General features: G+C 39.4%; 1 protein-coding gene across 5 annotated transcripts in view; it reads left to right on the top strand.

The window, feature by feature from the left end:
* RYR2 (ryanodine receptor 2) overlaps positions 1-18,520 on the top strand; it is a 572,172-nt gene that overhangs the window by 444,363 nt on the left and 109,289 nt on the right. For all 5 annotated transcript variants that reach the window (XM_033099500.1, XM_033099502.1, XM_033099501.1 and 2 more), the window contains 3 exons: positions 2,649-2,713; positions 5,124-5,245; positions 10,207-10,256. In XM_033099500.1, the coding sequence (XP_032955391.1) occupies positions 2,649-2,713; positions 5,124-5,245; positions 10,207-10,256 (237 nt within the window). The remainder of the gene's footprint in view (positions 1-2,648; positions 2,714-5,123; positions 5,246-10,206; positions 10,257-18,520) is intronic.

Raw genomic sequence — 18,520 nt, 5'->3', positions numbered from 1 at the left:
ACGTTTATACTAGAGTTTCTGCAACACGGAATGCTGTATTATCCTTGGAGAGTAACATGAAGGACTCCCCACCCATCCGGCCCAGTACCACCTGAGTACAGAAAGAACTCCTTATTTTAAATCTTAGATTCAGAACATTTCAGGACAGTCCCCTCTCACTTCTATGATTTCATGGTCCTCCTCAGCACTGTAAGATTAAAATTCAAGTCATTAATTACTCCCCTCTGGTATTTTCTTGTTTCTGGCCTCCCGTAGCCTAAGTGGGATTAAAGCTTTTCCGGTTTATCATTATTCTTTCTCTCTTGTTTTAATTATTTCTTTCATTTTTTTAAATTTTTCTATTACAGTTGACATACAATGTTATATTAATTTTAGGTGTACAACTTGATGATGAGATATTTATATAACTTACGAAGTGATCACCCCAATAAGTCTAGTACTTGACACCACACATATAGTTGTTACAATATTGACTAGATTCCCTGTGCTGTACTTTACATCTCTATGACATTTTTTGTAACTGGCAATTTGTACTTCTTAATTCCTTCTCCTTTGTTGATTGTTTTTCTCTTAAAGAACCTTCCTGTCTTTCAACCTGCTTCTATCTACAGTCCGAAAGCTGTATTTTTGCTCTCTTCTTAACCATCTTTTTCACAAAAGCCAGTTATGCAAACTAATTTATAATAGGTAATCTCTTTGTAACTCATGCAATATTTTTAATATGATTTGTGAGTCATCCTGACTATAGCCAAATTAGTCTGAAATAATGAAATTTGACCAAAGAACAAAATTGAGACCATGGTGAATTTTTGAAGCTTTTATGAGAAAGGTTACATACTAAAATGTCTCGTCCACATTTAAACGTACCTGATATAAGTAGCAACCCTGAGATCTAGTCTTCTTTTTGGCAAATGAGAGGAGAAGAGGCAAAGAAAGACTAATCATTTGGAAAAGGGAACAAGAAAATTGTTTTGTTTTGGTTTTAAAAAAAAACCTCGCCGTGTATAGCAAACACAGAAATTTGAAGTGTAAAATGTGTTCAGGTTTTATTCACGTTGTATTCAAATTTCTGGGTAAACCACTTGGGACAGTGTTTGTGTAGGGAATGGGCAAATTTATCCACTTAGCACACTTCTTTCTTTCCACAGGGAGAACGTAAGGTTAGATGAATAGAGAACCCAACAAATAGGGTTTCCTACAATTGCTGATATTACATGTATCTTTCCCAGAGGCTGTGACGGGAAATCATGTACAAAAACTCTGTTAGAGGCACCAGTAGGCTTGCGATTCTCTGCACCATCCTTTGTTTAATTTTCATTGTTACTACAAATAAAACTTTCATAATTCCTCCCCCTTTTGTTGCCTTTGCCACATATCTTTAATGTATTTCTTCTTAGATGTAGGCTGATGGCAAAAGTAAGAATATACATATTCCTTTTCCTAATTTTTGTGTTATATCAGAGATCATATTCTCTCCAAATCTTTTTCACATTTTACACATAAGCATTTTTATTAAGATGTATAATGAAAGATGTTTTCTATTTAATTCCATGTAATATTCCTTGTGCATATAGCTATGCACAAAATTCTGTCTTGGCATAGTTTATGTGAGAAAGTCCCTTATGTGGATCCAGACATTTTACATGATATGTTTGGGAGAGATTTAGTAAAATTGTGATGTAAAGATGAAATTCACAAGTGTTGAAAAGCCATCATTTTTTTTTGCTTATTCATGGGAATAACAGTGTTCGGATATTACAAAATGTTACCTAAATTCCCTAAAAATTAAATGTGTATCTCAAATTGTTCTGATTTCTATTTGCCAAAAAAATTTTTAAGCGAGTCAGTTTGATTCTTATAAAATATGGAAGCTCTGCTTAAAAACTTAACTATGACCTTGTGTCTAATTCTGAGTTGTTTGGCTCTCTAGTATGTTCTGCATCTCATCACAGTTATTTCAGTTCATTATTACCTCTTCTGTGTGCATGAAGGAGGGAAGAAAGGCCAGCTTCCCAGCTAAATGCCTTAGGTCAATCAATGCCTAACCTCAGAATCATTTTTCCAACCATGGGAGCATTTGAGTGTTTTTGCTTTGCTTGAGGAAATTATCCTTTGACGTTGGTGAACTTTATCCTTTCGCAGAACGTTACTTTTCCAACTTAGTAGTACAAGTGTGATCTTTTCCCCCAGTGTAGGTGCTGGTACCATTCTGATTTTGTAGTTATATTAATATTGGAAGCTTTAGCTTTGAGTCACACAAAGAAGTAACTGTGTTTATTGGAGGCCAAAGTGAAACCAGTTACTCTTACTCTCCTTACACTCATTTTTCTCACCCCAGTGAGCTTCTTTCAGGAGTGGGCATTTTCACGGTATATTATTCCAGTTTCTTCATGACTACATGCCAGTAGGACCTCAGAGCTGCACCAGGGTACTTGTGCTCATAGCCACATGTTTGTACTGTCCTCAAGAGCTTTATAATTTGGATTTGGCTATTACATTCCTTTTTATTTATTATACTGCCAGAGTTAGTCTTGAAATGTCTTTGGTTGGCTTTTTACGGTCAGCAATGTGTTCTAAATTTTGCAAGTAGGGTAGATATATTGTACTGTTTGAAGTGCAAATGTTCCTATAAACTCTTCTGTCTACAGATGGTGGCAGCAGAAGCAAAGGAGAGCATTTCCCTTACGAACAAGAAATCAAGTTCTTTGCTAAAGTACAGTATACAGTTCATCTTGTTTTTGCTTCGATGTGTTTGCTTACAAAATATACCTGCTAGCTCTTTGCCTCTTTACAGAATGCACTTGTCTTTCAACATGACGTCTACTGCAAGTAAATACTCTGTGGCACCAGTAGCTGCCAGAACTATGTGGGTAGTTTCCTCCCAGCTTCCTTGGTTTCACTTCAACTCTCTCTGCTCCCCCTACCTCATCTCTCGAATGACTTTGTTCTATATGAAGTCTGAACCAGAGTTCTCTTTTTTGGCTCTATCATATAACATATGATAGATCTATCATATAACATATAACATATCACAAGTAACATAGAAGAAAAATATCTATTTCTTACTATTTGAATGTTATCACTTCAGATTTTTAGATGAGCATTTGTTCTGTAAAGAGGAAAAGCACCAGCTAATTTATAAATGGGTACATTAGAAGGATCTTTATGATAGAATCTTTACTGTGAGACCTTATTCCTACTCAATTTATAGCTGAGGCTCAGAGGTGACAGATTATTCACATGTAAAGTATATCCCATTCTTATGACTCATTTCACTTAAAAGAGTTTATTAAGAATTTGCTATCTGCCTAGAGCCTTCATGGATTCCTTTCAGCCCATAAGGGAAGGAGACCAGAGGTAGCTGCAGAGTCTCCACGTTGGTCCATTCACACTCTCAGTGTTCACACTGCCTAGTATGTCAGGCTGTAGACTGTGTCCTGTGGAGTCCTGTGGGGTCACAGTCAGGGGCACAGAACGCCCTTGGGACGCTTCCCTGTGAACAAATGTTGCAGTTCACCTAGAGACCTCCTGATGTCTGTCCATTTCCTTTCAAAGTACTTGTGTTTGCTGGTTATTATAGATTGTTTGCAAGATGGAATGTTGTTTTGATTGATTAATATTTGGCTTCTACTAAATGTTTTCAGAATTCTGCCCTTTACTATGAGGGAGACTTCACTCGTATTTTTTTTTTTTTCCTCCACTCAGTATAGCACTTACAGTCTGTATCAAGCACCTGACGTTTAGTCTGAGCTGCACCTTGTAGTTATCCTCCTCTACTAGGATGAGCCCCCCTCATAACCAAGTGCCGTGTTCACGGCCTCTCATCACACATTTAAAAATATATTTTGCACTCCATTGCCTATGTACTCAGCACCCTAGTGATTTTGTTTGCAGATTGCTAATGTGCCTTACTTTCTACTAAATGTGTGCTTCATTCATTCATATATTTATTGAGTACCTACTATGTGCCAATCACTAAATATAGGCAATGTCACAACTTTCTAGGAAGATCACCAAAACTTGCATATTCCTCTAATATACAAATGTGCTATACCACATTGGAGGAAAAAATGTAGTTAGACAGCCTTGTGTCTAAATACTCGTAATGCCAATTATTCTCACTTTTTTCATTCATTTATTCAAGAAATATTTATCTAGTGCTAGCTGTAAGCCCAACAAAACCCCTCAACACTGGCGATTCATGGTAAACAAAACAGATGAGGCAGGTCCTAGAGGCCAGGAGAGGGCTGTCATGGGAAACACACTCAGTTCTCAGGTACTTTATAGATTCTTAGGTAGAGAGGCTGACCCTAAATCACACATATAAAATGTGACATTGCAAATGGTGTTGTTATAGGAGCAGAGAATATGGGGGTTTTGTCTAATGGAGGAGTCAGCAAAGGCTTATCTGATGAAGAGCCATGATCTGCAGCCTGCGGAAGGGAGTGAATCGGTTATGGTGTGTGTGGGAAGAGCATTTCAGACATAGGGAATGGCACGTGCAAAGCTTTGCGGTGTGAATGGGCAGGGAAGAGGAGGAATTCACCAAAGGCCAGCAGGACCAGGGTACAGAAATGGGAGGTGGGCTTTGAGGGATGCCAGGTAAGAAGAACAGGGTGGCGGTAGGAAAGTGACAGTGCAACTTTGACTAAGTCACTCTCTTCCTACACCTCCGTGTAAAATCTACAGAGAAGGGGTGATGGCACCTACTATGCAGAGTAGTTATGGGATAAATTAAATGACAGGATGCCAGTTGCAGCCTCACACATAGTGGAGACTCAATAAATGGTCATTATTGATTATTTGTGAAATTATTGGGCACTGAACTGCATTCTATGAAATAATTAAGAATTACTTTATTTTGAAAAACTATTGAAAATAATTCCAAACTGCTGAAAATGTAGTGTATTCCCTATAATTACACACACACACACACACACACACACACACACACACGGGGACTACAGTTAGCAGACTGAGGTATAAGGGAGCCACACTCGCAATGGTGCTGTCTGGCATGGCCGTGGATGTTGGGGAACCTGTCGCATGCTCCGGAGCCTCCGCGCTCACTCATCCCCCAGAGATCCCACCGTGTAGATCTGTCTTCTTTTCCTTTCTTTCAGGTCGTTCTTCCTTTAATTGACCAGTATTTCAAAAACCATCGTTTATACTTCTTATCTGCAGCAAGCAGACCTCTCTGTTCTGGAGGACATGCTTCCAACAAAGAGAAAGAAATGGTGACGAGGTAAAGAGCTCTTACGTAAAGACCGTTGTTTGAGTGTTTGCATTGGGGGAAGAATGCCCGGGAGGTGAAGGGGGCGTGGCCAGATCCCTGCCCATCCGCCCTGGCCGGTCCTCTTAGAATCAGACACTGTGAGGAGATGGTGTTTTGCAGTTAATACATACTGAATCGAAGGAATAAAACACCCAATTTAGAACTGACAAGTAGAGGCTGGACAGGCATCACTGTATTAGGGTGTTTGATAAATGGTGCTTTTGACATTAATTTCTTTAAAATTCCTTCAACTCTAATTATTTTTGCCAGCCTTAATTTTTCAGGAGGGCAAAATCCCATTTCCAGAAATTATGTTAAATAGTAAAGAAAAATAATGTCCACTATTGGAAGTATATGAAGTAAAAATGTATCCTTTCTCAAGATTTCCCCTTACCCCACTCAAGCTGGCACGTTAGCAACGCTTTCTCATTTTTGCTTAAATCTAAATATTCTTCGTAGATTTATTTCTGATTGTTCTGGGGATTTCAGGTCTGATTTCCTCAAAATTCTGCCAGAACTTAATATACAAGCCTTCTATGCTGTTACATTGCGCAGGAGTCCATGTCAAGCTTTTAGACTATATCTGAAAAAAAAATCTGTAAAAGTGAGTAATCTATATAAAGTAGATACAGACTTTCCTTGAACTTGACATTAATGATATGCTGAATGGCAGTGCAGTGTCAACCTACTGGATAGAGCGAGATGAGATTGAACATAGACTCACTGGAGGGTAAAGAAATAAGATTTCTGCATCGTGTAGCATTGGGAATAGGGATTTGAATGAAATTTTAAGCTCATGTCTTTACTCATATTGTCCATTTTACCAACTAGTAAGTAGACAGTTGTGTGATGTTGAATTTCAACAGCATTAGAAAATGTTCCCAAACTTCAAATAATAGTCTTCCTATGAAACTGATAAAACTGATTGTGGTTAAAATAACAGAATCCATCCCAGTGACACGCTTTGTTTCCACAAATTGTGTTACCTAAAAGGAAAAGTCAGGTAGGGCTGCTTTCCAAGATCTGCACCCCTTACTGCCCCGCACTCCCCACCCCCTGGCCTTCCTTCAGGATCCCCCAGCAGAGGGAGGGGCACCCCTCCTGACCTCGGTGGCCCAGCGCCCCCCTGTGGACGGTGAGTGTACACAGGACTAGAAAACGCCAAAGCACCAAGTTTCCCTTAACGCCTGACATCTGGGCCGAGTCCCCTCGTCCTCCCTGGGTCCAGTCACCCTTTTGTAACAGAAATTTTGTTCCCAGGGGGTGTTGGTCACTTACATGGCACTCAGTTACATAAATCAAGAGAACATACATTCAGAGAACATAGGAAAAATCCAAAGGCAATTAGGCACATTCCTATTTCCCGCTCCTGTATTGTGTTTCGTTGTCTCCATTTAATTTTCAGTCTTACTCTAGGAACTATTCACTAACCATAAGTGACTCATTTTCCATTACTGACCACATCCCTCACAGAATAAATCAGAACAGCATCACAATTCTGGTAACTCAGGGGGAATGCAAGTTATGTAGATTCACTATGAAATCTTGTCATTGATATAAAATACCAAAATAAGGGTTCTTTCTTCCTTCTTTTTAATTTTTAGTTATATAATTTTTACTTAATTAATAGTACCAAGACAACAGTGAGACTTTTCCATAGAGCGATCAGACGTCCTTTAGGACAGTCTGGCAGGAGCAGTGAGGTTGACGGCAGTGGGCTTCGGAGAGGCCGTGGCAGACGGTTGAAACAGAAGTGCTCACTCAAATAAGGGGTGATTACGCACATTCTTCTGAGTGCCTGCCATGCACCAGATGCTGTCCTAAGTGAGGACATGCGAGTACCCGGTCCCTAATGTTCATAGAAGTACAGCTGGGTGAGGCACCCATATGGAGCTCAGTCGATAATCAGTGTGGGGCGTGTAAGTGGAGACACATTAAAGTGTGGGGATACAGAGGGCATGCCGATGGAGAGAGGGGCTGGAGGTGGGGGACACGTAAGAGGAAAGAGCCCCAGGACTTGGCAGTGAGTCGCACGACAAGTGGACAGGAGGAGCGAGCACGGAGCTGAAGGTTCAGTGCTGAGCAGTTGGGATGATACTGGAGTCATGAGTAAAACCAGGCGCTTTCAGAAGAACTCGTTTTGAACAGAGGTTACACTGGGTTAGGTATTTATTGACATATAAGTATGTCAGGTCGTTCACCTGGGAAGATTCAGCAGAAAGTTGGGAATACGTGTCTGGTATTGGAGACAACAGGGCAAGAAATGATACATTGTGGGCTTATCTTTACCCATGTCATGCTCGAAGCTCTGGAGAATAGAGGGAGAAGCAGAAAGGTATGAACACGAAAACTTGGAGAATTATGACAGGTGGAGGGATTTGCAAAGTGGGTCTTTGAAGAACACAGAGAATAGTTAGTTTGAGAGGAAGGGGAGAAAAATCTTGCTGTAAAACAGAATCCAGGGTTTCACAGCTTTACGTAGTGAGTGACGCCACATTTGAGAGTTTTTCAGGTAGGAGACTGAAAAAGATTTGCTGGTTGGGTTACTGAGAACTTCAGGGGAGTGCTCTGTAGAGCAGTGCGATGGAAAGCAGATTACAAGACAGTGAGTCAGTTCTGAGGAAGTGTCAATGCATTATTAGTTCTCAAGAGTGTTAGGAATGGAGGGATATAGAGCAAGGGGATAACAGTATTACTGGAAATATTTGTAAAGAAACTACAGGCCAGAGCTCAAGGTAATCAAACCTAGTAGCCTGTACAGAACTTACTCCCTGGCAGTGGATGACAGAGGGGAAAGTGACATAATTTATCTACTGGGAGCACCTAGCTTTCTGTATATCAGTATCTCTCCCTGGTGGTACATCTGTCACTGTTAGGAGCAGCTGCTACTGTAAGAAGTCATTTTTCTCTGACAGATTCTCAGACATTAAATGCAATCTAGTGGAATGGGATACAGAGCAATTCTGTTTAGCATCACAGCCAAGCATCCTAGGTCTGGATTTTTTAACTGGGGTAAAATGTAATCCTACCATCATACGTGCGCAACATCATCTGAGAATGTTTCCCCTGGATGCTAGAGAGTCCCCACTAATGAGAGATAAAAGATGTCACTTAAGATAGCTTGGAATACAGGCATCCAAAGTGTGTACAACTCTAAGGTGTAATCATTCTCCTTAGGTGGAGGTGGAACCTTGTTGAGTCAGTGTGCGTAAAGCTCCGTGGAGAAGGACACCTGGAGAAAATTGCCCTTGTTTTGTCTTTTTTGTTCAAATAATGCATTTTGTATTATTTGTATTAATACATTTTGTTCAAATAATGACATTTTGTTCAATGTCATCATCGGTCTACTTGAGTAGATCATTGTTTTAAGAACTTTTAGCACTAAAGAGATTTCCTGAGACTTTAACTTCACTTAGATACTTGTGGCTGAATGTTTTCTAGGGAGAGCTACACAATGCCCTATGTAATTAATTTTCACCTATTATTCCACATCATGACTGAAGTGAGCTAGGATGGTCAGAACTTGCAATGGAAGAGGTTAGCATCACTTATGGGATTCTCTCTGTCTCCTTTTTCCTATCCTATTATGAGCAATTGCCTGATTTTATCCCACGGCATAGTCTATATCCCCAGTGCTGACAAGTATACATCTGCACATTTGCTAGTCATGGAGAGCTTTGCAGGACAGGCTGGGACAGTCAGGACATAGCTATTCTCCTGATGGGAAAAGTCAGGCCGAATGTGGGTGCTGCTGTACAAACTTCCTTCAAGGTTAAAGATAAAGTAAGTTCTGGCTACGCAGAGCCTGTGCTCTCGGAGAGTTCACAGGCATGTGGGTAGATGTGAAAATAACGTCAATTGTAAAATGGGAGGTTAGGAGTGATGATAGAGATTTGCAAATGGCCCCTGGGAGACGGTAGGAGGGGGCCTCTTTCAGTTTGGTTTGGGGATGGCACAGGAGCACTGGGTGTTAGAAAAGGCTTCATGGAGGAAACATGTCGTGTACAGGATATTAAGGGGTGGGTAAAGGGAGAATCGCATGGACGTGAGCAAGGGCTGTTCCTGAAAACAGCGCCCTGATCAAAGGAAGCCACCAGACTGCAGTCTAGTGACAAGACAGGACAATAGTAGGTATTGCCCAGTTCTGGGGTCTGGTCCCTGAGTCAGTACACATCAGTGCTGTCATGCTGAATGAAGACGTCCTTGTTTGTCATCTCCCATGTCCATCGCCAGGAGGACACAGAGACCCAGGAACTTGCTCTAGAGGAAATAAGAAACATACTCAACTCATGCATTAGCATTCAGTGCCCGAGTTATCACCCCTGGAATATTTCTCTCTGAGTGATTATTAGTCGTTCAACGTCTGTCTCTACTTCACTGTATTCAAATCACTGAATGCTTCGGTGTATGTGTAAGGGGTGACGTCAAGTTTGGGAAGAAGGAAAGTTCAAATGATGACACATACTAAAACTTAAAGTAACATTCTATGCCCAAAGTACCATACTTTTGTTATTAAATAATATCCATAACAAAAAAATCTAGAATTTCAGTGGTGTATTTGAACAGATAAAATTAATTGTTTTCCTTGTGGTTTTTCAGTAGTTATATTCTTGCGCGGTTCATATAGATTGCTTTTATATTAATTAGCTTTGCTTTCAATTTTTTTTTTTTTGGTTTCTTATAATACGTGCTTTTTTAACCATGTTTCTTAAAGATATGCACTCAGAGACTCTTTCTTTAATACCTTTACTCCACATTCTGCTCAGAGAATTGATTCTTTCTGCGTGACATCATGTTGCTTTTTCCGGCTCATATACCAGCTGTTTATTTTTCTGTTTTCTTTTTTTTTAAATTTTATTTTAATTTCTCCCTGTCTTTTCTACCTTCCCTACCCCTTTCCCCTTTCTCTTTTGTTTTTCTTTTGTCTTCAGCCTATTCTGCAAACTTGGAGTTCTTGTCAGGCATAGGATTTCACTATTTGGTAAGGAGACCCTTGAAAACTACTAGCATGGCCGTCACTTGGTTTTCTTTGCCATTTTCACACTGTGTTGTGTGCTGCTATGTTGCACGAATGCATGTTTGCATGGCTGTATGCATGGTCGTCCTAGGTCAAGAAAGGTCCTCCAGGTTGTTTGTAAGGAGCATTACCTGCGGGGAAATTGAAGACTGTCACTTTTTTATACTTGTCCAAAGCACTCTTGAAAACCAAAAGGTTACATTATTAAAGAGCAAATGAATAGAAATGGCAGCTTCTGTCATATTTTATTTTAGAGGGGTAAAGCAAAACTGAGCTCTTGCATTTGTGTTTGATTATCTCTGATAGGTTAAATAATGAGCTGTTATATATTTAGACCTTTTAACTGCACTTGTGTTTGTAATGCCCTTGAATACAGATTTGCATGTCGACTGCATTGAAGACATTGGAGCTTCATAGTGGAGACAGTGAGGCTGAGGGCTTCACTTAGCAAAGTGACTTTTCTAGCACCGCTCACCCCGTAGTCAGTTTGTGTTGGTTTCTGAGAGTTCGTGTAGCTGAGGTCCACGTTTTGAGCACTTGCTTTCACCAGCCCTGGGGGCGTTCGCTCACTTCCCACAGACGGCCCTGGCTGTGGGTCTTGAGGACTCTGCAGCCCCGGGCAGAGTTGTGTTTTACTGTTTTACCTTTCCTATATCTGCTGTTATGAACTGACAAAGCAAAATTCAGCCCTATGCTCTATAGGTTTTGAGGCAGTATTAGGAGAATTTCAGTAATAAAACATTTAGTGTACTGATAGAGATGTTATAAGGTCAATTCCATTTACAGGAAAAATTAAAGATTAAGTCAGTTGTTTAAAAGCCACAGTGAACAAACTGAGGAATAGATGTGTGTGTGTGTGTGTGTGTGTGTGTTTCAGAGACACACACACACACACACAACTAACTTATAAGTTCTTTAACACACTCCATATTTTTTTTGAGAAATTATAGTTTCTGGTTTTAATTATTTGATGCCATATTGGTTTCTAATCTTATTATTATCTCCAGTATTTGGTGCTCTTAAATTTAGTCATTAAAAGTTATATTTCATATAAATTGCCTGATTTTTTGCATTAATGTTTCAGTTATCCAAAATTAATGGGGAAATTATCTTCTGAATAATTTCAGTTGACTGGCTTTTTACTCCTCTTTGACACAGAAAAATTTCTATGAAAATATTCAGACAGAATTTTCATGTACTCTTTAACCTTCTTGTAATAACAGTGGATTCAAGCATCCTCCAGTTGTCTTCAGACAGTTCTGACTCATTCAGTGTATCTCTGATGGGGACCTCATTTCTCAGCTGCACTGTTTGCATTCTTATGAATAAGCATACTTTCTGTTGTGCTCTTTCTAACTTATTACATATTGTAAATTCTTGGTTTCCTATGTTACATCTCTGTACTTTCCTTTTTAAAAAAATCATTTGAGGTATTCCATACATGCAGCAAGGTACACAGTCTGATACTAGACGCTACAGAACTTTTACGTATGTATGTATCCATTTGCTCAGGTCGTGACATCCCTGAAGCCCTCGTGCCATTTCCCGATTTATAACCCTCTAAACAGCAACTATATGTAGACTTCCACTACCATGAGTTAATTTTGCCTGTTATTTAACCTCCTTTTTTTTCCCTTTTGAATATATTAATTAAGCGTTCAGTAATTGAAGATAAACACATAATATAACTGGTCCTACCTATCAGGTAGACAAGAATTGGACTTTTGACATTCATTCTATCTCTGTGGAATTCTGATATTCCATTTAGACATTGCATTTTAAATCCCTTAGCATTTAAATAATTTTTTTTTAACTTTTTAGCAGGAACTTATTGGAGAGCTACTTTGTATCTTTTCCTCAACATCATATTTTTGTGAATTCTTTATATTATTCTAGCATCTGTTGTTATTGTTTCAAATTTGCTTTAGCATTTTCCAGTAAAATAACACACACTTCAAGAGGCTTTTATTTAGCAAGCATACTCTAATGCAGACTTGTCCAATTATTAGAGTCTTTAGGTCTAAGACACGTAAACTGTGACGATACCATTATAACCTGGCTCCTGACACTAACGTGATGTCCTGGAGGGAGCAGGGGGATTTGAATTGGAAAGCCCTAATTAGTCCTATATTTGTAACTAAAACAGCTGAATGACTTGGACGAGGTACTTATTCTCTGAACCTTGATATTTTTGTTTGTTTGTTTGTTTTTGTACTATTCCTTTTTAAACTTAGTTAAAATAACTACAAATCTTAGAGAGCTGTTGCATGTTTCAAATCTAATGTTGGATGACGGATGTTAAAGGGCTCCATAAACTACAATCTTACGACATCGCCTCTCAGGTCTTCCTAGACTGAATTGGCAGTTGACGTTCACAAAGGATTCCTTGGGCTCTGTGTCTGTGAGCAAAGGCACGTTGTAGAAAGATGCACATTAACCTGAAACGTATTAGGAAGATGTGAGTGAGACAAAGGAGAATGGGACAGTCAACCAAGGGACAAAACACTTGTCCTGTGGGGCGCTGGTTTGATGAGTAAGAGGGTGTTTATTCCAAGTTGGATGCCAAATTGTAGTTATATCCCCAAAACTCATCTGTAGGTAAAAGATTTTTCTGATCTATACAGTGAGGAATCCCCAAACGTGGACTTAATACATTTGTGAATATCTTTTATCTAAATATTTCCTATAGAAGGATGCATACTATGTGAAAATTAAAGAGATTACTAGTATTTTTATGGCTCATGTTATTTTTCAGGCATTGAAACCATTTCATTTTATATTAGAAAAAAGGTAAGGTTTTAAAAAGGGGGCCAAGACATATACCCACTGAACAGTACTTCTGATGTATTGGTTATAATACTTTATGGGGACAAGTAATAAAGAATATAGTATTTTGTTTCCATATAGGCTTGCCATTTGAAATGCTGCTAGTGACTGTAAATTCATGCAGTCTTGTATTTTGGAAAATCAGTTAGGACATGGTCAGGACCCAGACCGGCTGACAAGCGATAAGGATGCCATTCGCCATATTCAAGGACCCATTGTTAACTAAGGAGGTAGTGCCTTTAATCCCACCATTTCTCCCCACGTTTGCTACGTGAAACTTCTGATTGCGAATTTCAAGGCCGTGAGATAGCAGAGCCCCTGTGGACCACCCCTGTGGGACCATCGAATTTCCCAGCACGTTTGTGCTCACTGTGCTTTAGCCTCCATGGCCTCGCTCTGCTCCTGGACTGTGTCATGTCCCTTTCTGCCCAGGGTCTCTCATGTGCTGTCACTGCTGACTGGAATAGACGCCTGTACATAGCATTCACCTGTCCAGTCCCTCAGATCCATCCTTCAGAGTTCAACCCAAATAGTCCTCTCTCAGGAAACCCTTTCCCACCTCCCTCCTGCTGCTAGAACATTCTCCGAGTTCTTGGACCCGCCCTTCATCTCACTGATGATATTACTAGAATAACATCTCTTTCTGGAACAAAAAACACTCAGCTCTTAGAGGGTTCATTGCTGTATCCTGAGTGCCTAGCAGGAAGTCTGACGCAGTAGGCATTTTATAAATACCTGGTGAGTGAAGGAAAGAACCACGTCCTGCCTTCACGACGCCTACAGTTTAATAGGGAAGATAGATAAGTGAGCAGATGTTTCCAACAATGAGATAAGTGCTCTCAATTTGAAATTTTCTGACATTCACGAATAACCCAAACTTTACATTTTTTATCTGGAGATTATTAAGAAAAATGCAGTATCAAGTTATCTCACAATTTGTGAGAATCATGCTTTTACAATTTTTTAAGCAGTCCCTGAAAGCACTTAAGGCACTTACATTGACACAGAAGGGACACATAATTAGTGACTCTTCACACAAGGCCCTTAAGCTCAATCAACAATGATCTTTTCAGTGTGAGGAACTATTTGAGAAAGCTGGCACAAAATAGTTATTGGGTGGGCTTTTCTACTTTTCCATTTTCTGGTGAATTTTTAACATTTTAGTGAGACAGTAAATTGTCCAGAGAGTCCTCAGAGTTACTGGAGAATTTCCAAATTTGATAGCAGAGAGACTTCTAGAAATGCCTGGAGAAAAGTGAGCGTGTTCTAACATAATGAGCATAATATTCCAACATTTCTTTTGGTTTGACCTCAGATGACCCCAGAGCTCAGCATATCTCATCATTAATACAACTCTAGTATTAGCTGCAGGAATAATGAATGAGACAAGTATTATGTGTTTAAACAAAACTCTAGTTCTTCTTAAAATACTCATTTTTTTCCCTCTTAGGTGAGTATGCAGGATTGAAATCGGCACATAAATCTTAACGTTATGTTTGAAAGAATTTTAACAGTAAATAAAGTAATACAATGAATTCTATCAGTTGGTATCTCTCCTTGTTTAAATAATTAGTGGATCAAGTTTACGTTGATCCTTCTGTCAGCTCCCCCCCAAAATCCGTTCATGTATTTACATGAAGACTGCTACCGTCTATCTCGAGATATTAGAATATTAGGATACGCTTGTATTATCCCTAAAGATGTTCAGGTTGTGCTTGCATTTGTTTAATAGGACACATATGATGAGAGGAAAATCATTTGAAGTGCTAAGAATCTCAGGATGATGCGTGTCTGAGAACTGCATGTGTCTTTATGCTGAGAACGTCATGGTCCCATCAGGCAGTCTGCTCCTTCTGCTAACCGTTGTCACTCATCACTAGAAGACCATTAAGGTCTTGCTTTAAAAAAATCTGTAGACGAGAGTCCCCTGGATTTAACTTGTTTTTTTAATCGATATAAAAAAATAACCCATTTCTTATGGAGAGGCAGCTGAGGTCAGAAATATCAGAATCAGACACTATAATGAAAACGGTATCAGAAGATAGTATTAGAGTGATATAGGTATTTCTTTCATTTGAATTTATTACTAGGAGAGACTTTCCTGACTCCTGAACAAATGAAAAGAATGTGTAATTAAATGAAATATGTTTTCAATTTAACTGAAATGTCTCACCAAGTAAAGGAATCAGGAATTTTAGTTTTTTCAGTATCACAGACTCTAGAAGTAATAAAATAATTGGCACTGTTCAATTTCTCTCTGTCCCTTAATTTTGAGAGAATTTTATATATTTTGCGTAGTTTTATTTTCCAACATTAATAAGTATTCTGCCAAGATTAATCACTTCTTCAAAGAAGAGAGCAGAATGAAATATTGTGTCAAGAGCCAAGTAAGAAAAGTGGAGAAAAAGAATAAAGATAAAAATGGCCGTTAACTGCTTTCCCAGAGGAGAGAGGGTCAACATTCTGATAATCCTCAATAAATCGGATTAAAAACAGAAGCAGTATATAATGTCAAATTTTGGATAATGTTGAAAACTCCTGAGTTATACAAACCTTGTGTTAAATACCACAAAACAATTTGGGATTAAAATACAAAAAGATGTTTTGACTCTGACAGTGTTAACTTTGTTATTTTTATTTAGAGAGAGGTATTATTTTATGAGGGTGGTACAATGTGTTTTAAAACCCAGTGCTTGCTGCTGTCTGTGGTTATTAGATTCGGGTATGAATGTGATTTTAACGATGTGCCTTTCATGATTACACACACACACTCACACTGAGGCAAACACACAGTCTCAATGACACATATGTGACTGATCCATAAATGTGTCCCTCAGTGTTTAGAGGTGAGGCAAGCTATGCTGAAGAAAGGGAAGTAGCGTGGACCTTAAAAATGTGAGTTTAAAAACACCAAACTTTGTTTTTTTTATACTGCTCAGAACAGTTAAGCGATTACATAGTTACATACACGAACATAAAATCATCCCTTTACATTGTACCATCTTACCATACTTTCACCAGCCCTTCCTGTTCTACTAAGAGCATGGTAACACTTCCGATTATGGTGACCTGATAGCCTCAAAAAAAAGCAATTTTATTGCATTTAAAAGCCTTAGTCACTACATGCTTTATCTCTTCTAGACTAAAAAATTGTTTAGGCTTCTAAAATGGGTACTTCTGCTTGGTCTACACGATAAAGTGCTAAAGATTGAATTTAGATTTGTTCTTCGTTCCTTAGGGGCCTTTGTTACCGTGTTTTACATTGAGATATTTCCATTAAAGTGGTCCTTCCTCTAATATGGAGAGTACTGAAATGGGTGGCTTCCTGGAGCTTGCAATTTGTGACTTTAACCATCGCAGAAATCTCATGCTCAGCACACACATTTTCATTGGGCCCCTGGTGCTATTTCCTACTCTCTTACTCACATCCCACAGTCATTGCACAAAGGTGTCATTGAGTGCCTGCTGTATGCCAAACAGTGTTCTAGGTGCTGGGTTATGTCAGGAAACAAAGCAAACAGAAATCTTGCCACCATAAGCATAAAGGAATGGTGGTTTAAAATACCCCTGGCCATTCTGTGGGAAAGGGCCTGGGTAGGTTCAGTACAAAGTGCAAATACTGATCATTCACATGAAGAGACAGTAGATCAGAAGGGAAAAGGAAAAGGACTGTGAGGTTTAGGGAGTGAGGACCAGTCTCTGGTGCTGAATAATAGTTTCATCCGCTTTAGCTTGTGTCCCTCCTTTCTCCTGGGCCTTCTTCTCATTTTCTGGGCTGCATGCTCTTTAACTTTTATGCTCCAAGTATTGGAGACCCTGGACCTTTTTCTTCATACACACACACACACACACACACACACACACACACACGCATATATATACACAAATACACACACACAGGGTGCCAAAAAATGTATACACATATTAAGAAAGGAAAAACTGCATTAAAATTGTAATACTCAGTATATACCGACAACAAAAGATGAATGAATACAAGTCACGTTTGACTTCTGCAGTTACAAGAGGTGCTCAAAGTGGTTACCATCAGGGTAATTTTAATAACAGCTTTTTCCTTCTTAAAATGTGTATACATTTTTTAGGCACCCTCTCTCTATATACTCATGTTGGCTAATTTCACGTAGGCCCATGATTTACAGAATTACCTATACACTTATGATGTCCACGTTCATATAGCTCAAATAGAGATCGCTGTCTGCCGTCCAGACTCCTGTATCAGTCGCCCCTTCCACAGCTTATGGAGGTTAACAAGCCCACACACTGAACTTACGGGAGGTGGAGGACAGGACCCCGACCCCCTCCTCCCACAGTCTACTGCTTTCAGGTCTCTCTCCGCATCTTTAAATTGCATCACCATTCACCCGTTGCTCGTACAGCTGCCCACCCAGACAGTCTTGGAGTTAGTTATCTTTGTATCCTGACCCTCTCTCCTTTCATTTAGTTCAAAAGCAAAAAGTGAAAATAGCTTATTATTGTCTTCACTGCTTATATCCTGATCCAAATTTACCATCGTCAGTCTTCTGATTTTCGGCTACTGCAGTAGCTTCCTAACTAACTTCCACTCTTGCCCTTCCAGAGTTTTGTACATTGTGACTTAATCCTTTTAAGATATGAATCAAACACCATCCTGTTCATAACCTAGCACTGTCTTTCGATTGCACTTCAAAAAATCCAAAGTTCTTGCTCTTGTTTCAAGGCTCTAGGACCTGGCCTGTCCCCTCCTGTCTGCCCCGGTCCTCCTCCTTTCCCCTGAATCTGCCCACATTGGCCACCTTGACTTCCTTACCTGGGACGCCAGGTTCATTTCCTGCCTCCGAGCCTTTGCATGTGCTCTTCGCTCTGCCTGGGCCCTTCTCCCACATATGTGCATGGTTTGTTCCTTCCCTTCATTCAAATCTCTGCTCAGATGCCACCTCCTTGGGGATGGCCTCCTGGTCACTCACCCTGTTACTCTATGCAGTTGTTCTGATCCCGATATCCTGCTACATGTTTTTATTGTGGCCTGGTACTACGCAATATATTGCATTTTTGATTAATAGTTCATTATCTGTATCCCCCATTGAAATGCAGGTACCATGAGAACTCTATTTGCTTATTGTTGGAAGTTTGAGATTCCTTGGTATTTGACATGTATTTATTGAGTGAATGAACAACTAAATGAATAACACTTCCAGGGGTTACAGTACAAGCCCTAAGATTCCCACCAGCCAATAGACAGGGACATAACAAATTCTGCCTTTCTGCTGATTTTGTCTTCATTATTACCAGAAATTCTGAGATATGAAGCACACGATAAATGGAACTTCTCTTAAGAACTCAGAGTCTCAGCAATGAATGCTTTTTTTTTTTTTCATATTGGTATCATATCACTAAACTGGCTTGCT

This window comes from Rhinolophus ferrumequinum, chromosome 27 (assembly GCF_004115265.2).
Source record: "Rhinolophus ferrumequinum isolate MPI-CBG mRhiFer1 chromosome 27, mRhiFer1_v1.p, whole genome shotgun sequence".
Lineage (NCBI taxonomy): Eukaryota > Metazoa > Chordata > Mammalia > Chiroptera > Rhinolophidae > Rhinolophus > Rhinolophus ferrumequinum.
This window is presented reverse-complemented; position numbering and strand designations above follow the sequence as displayed.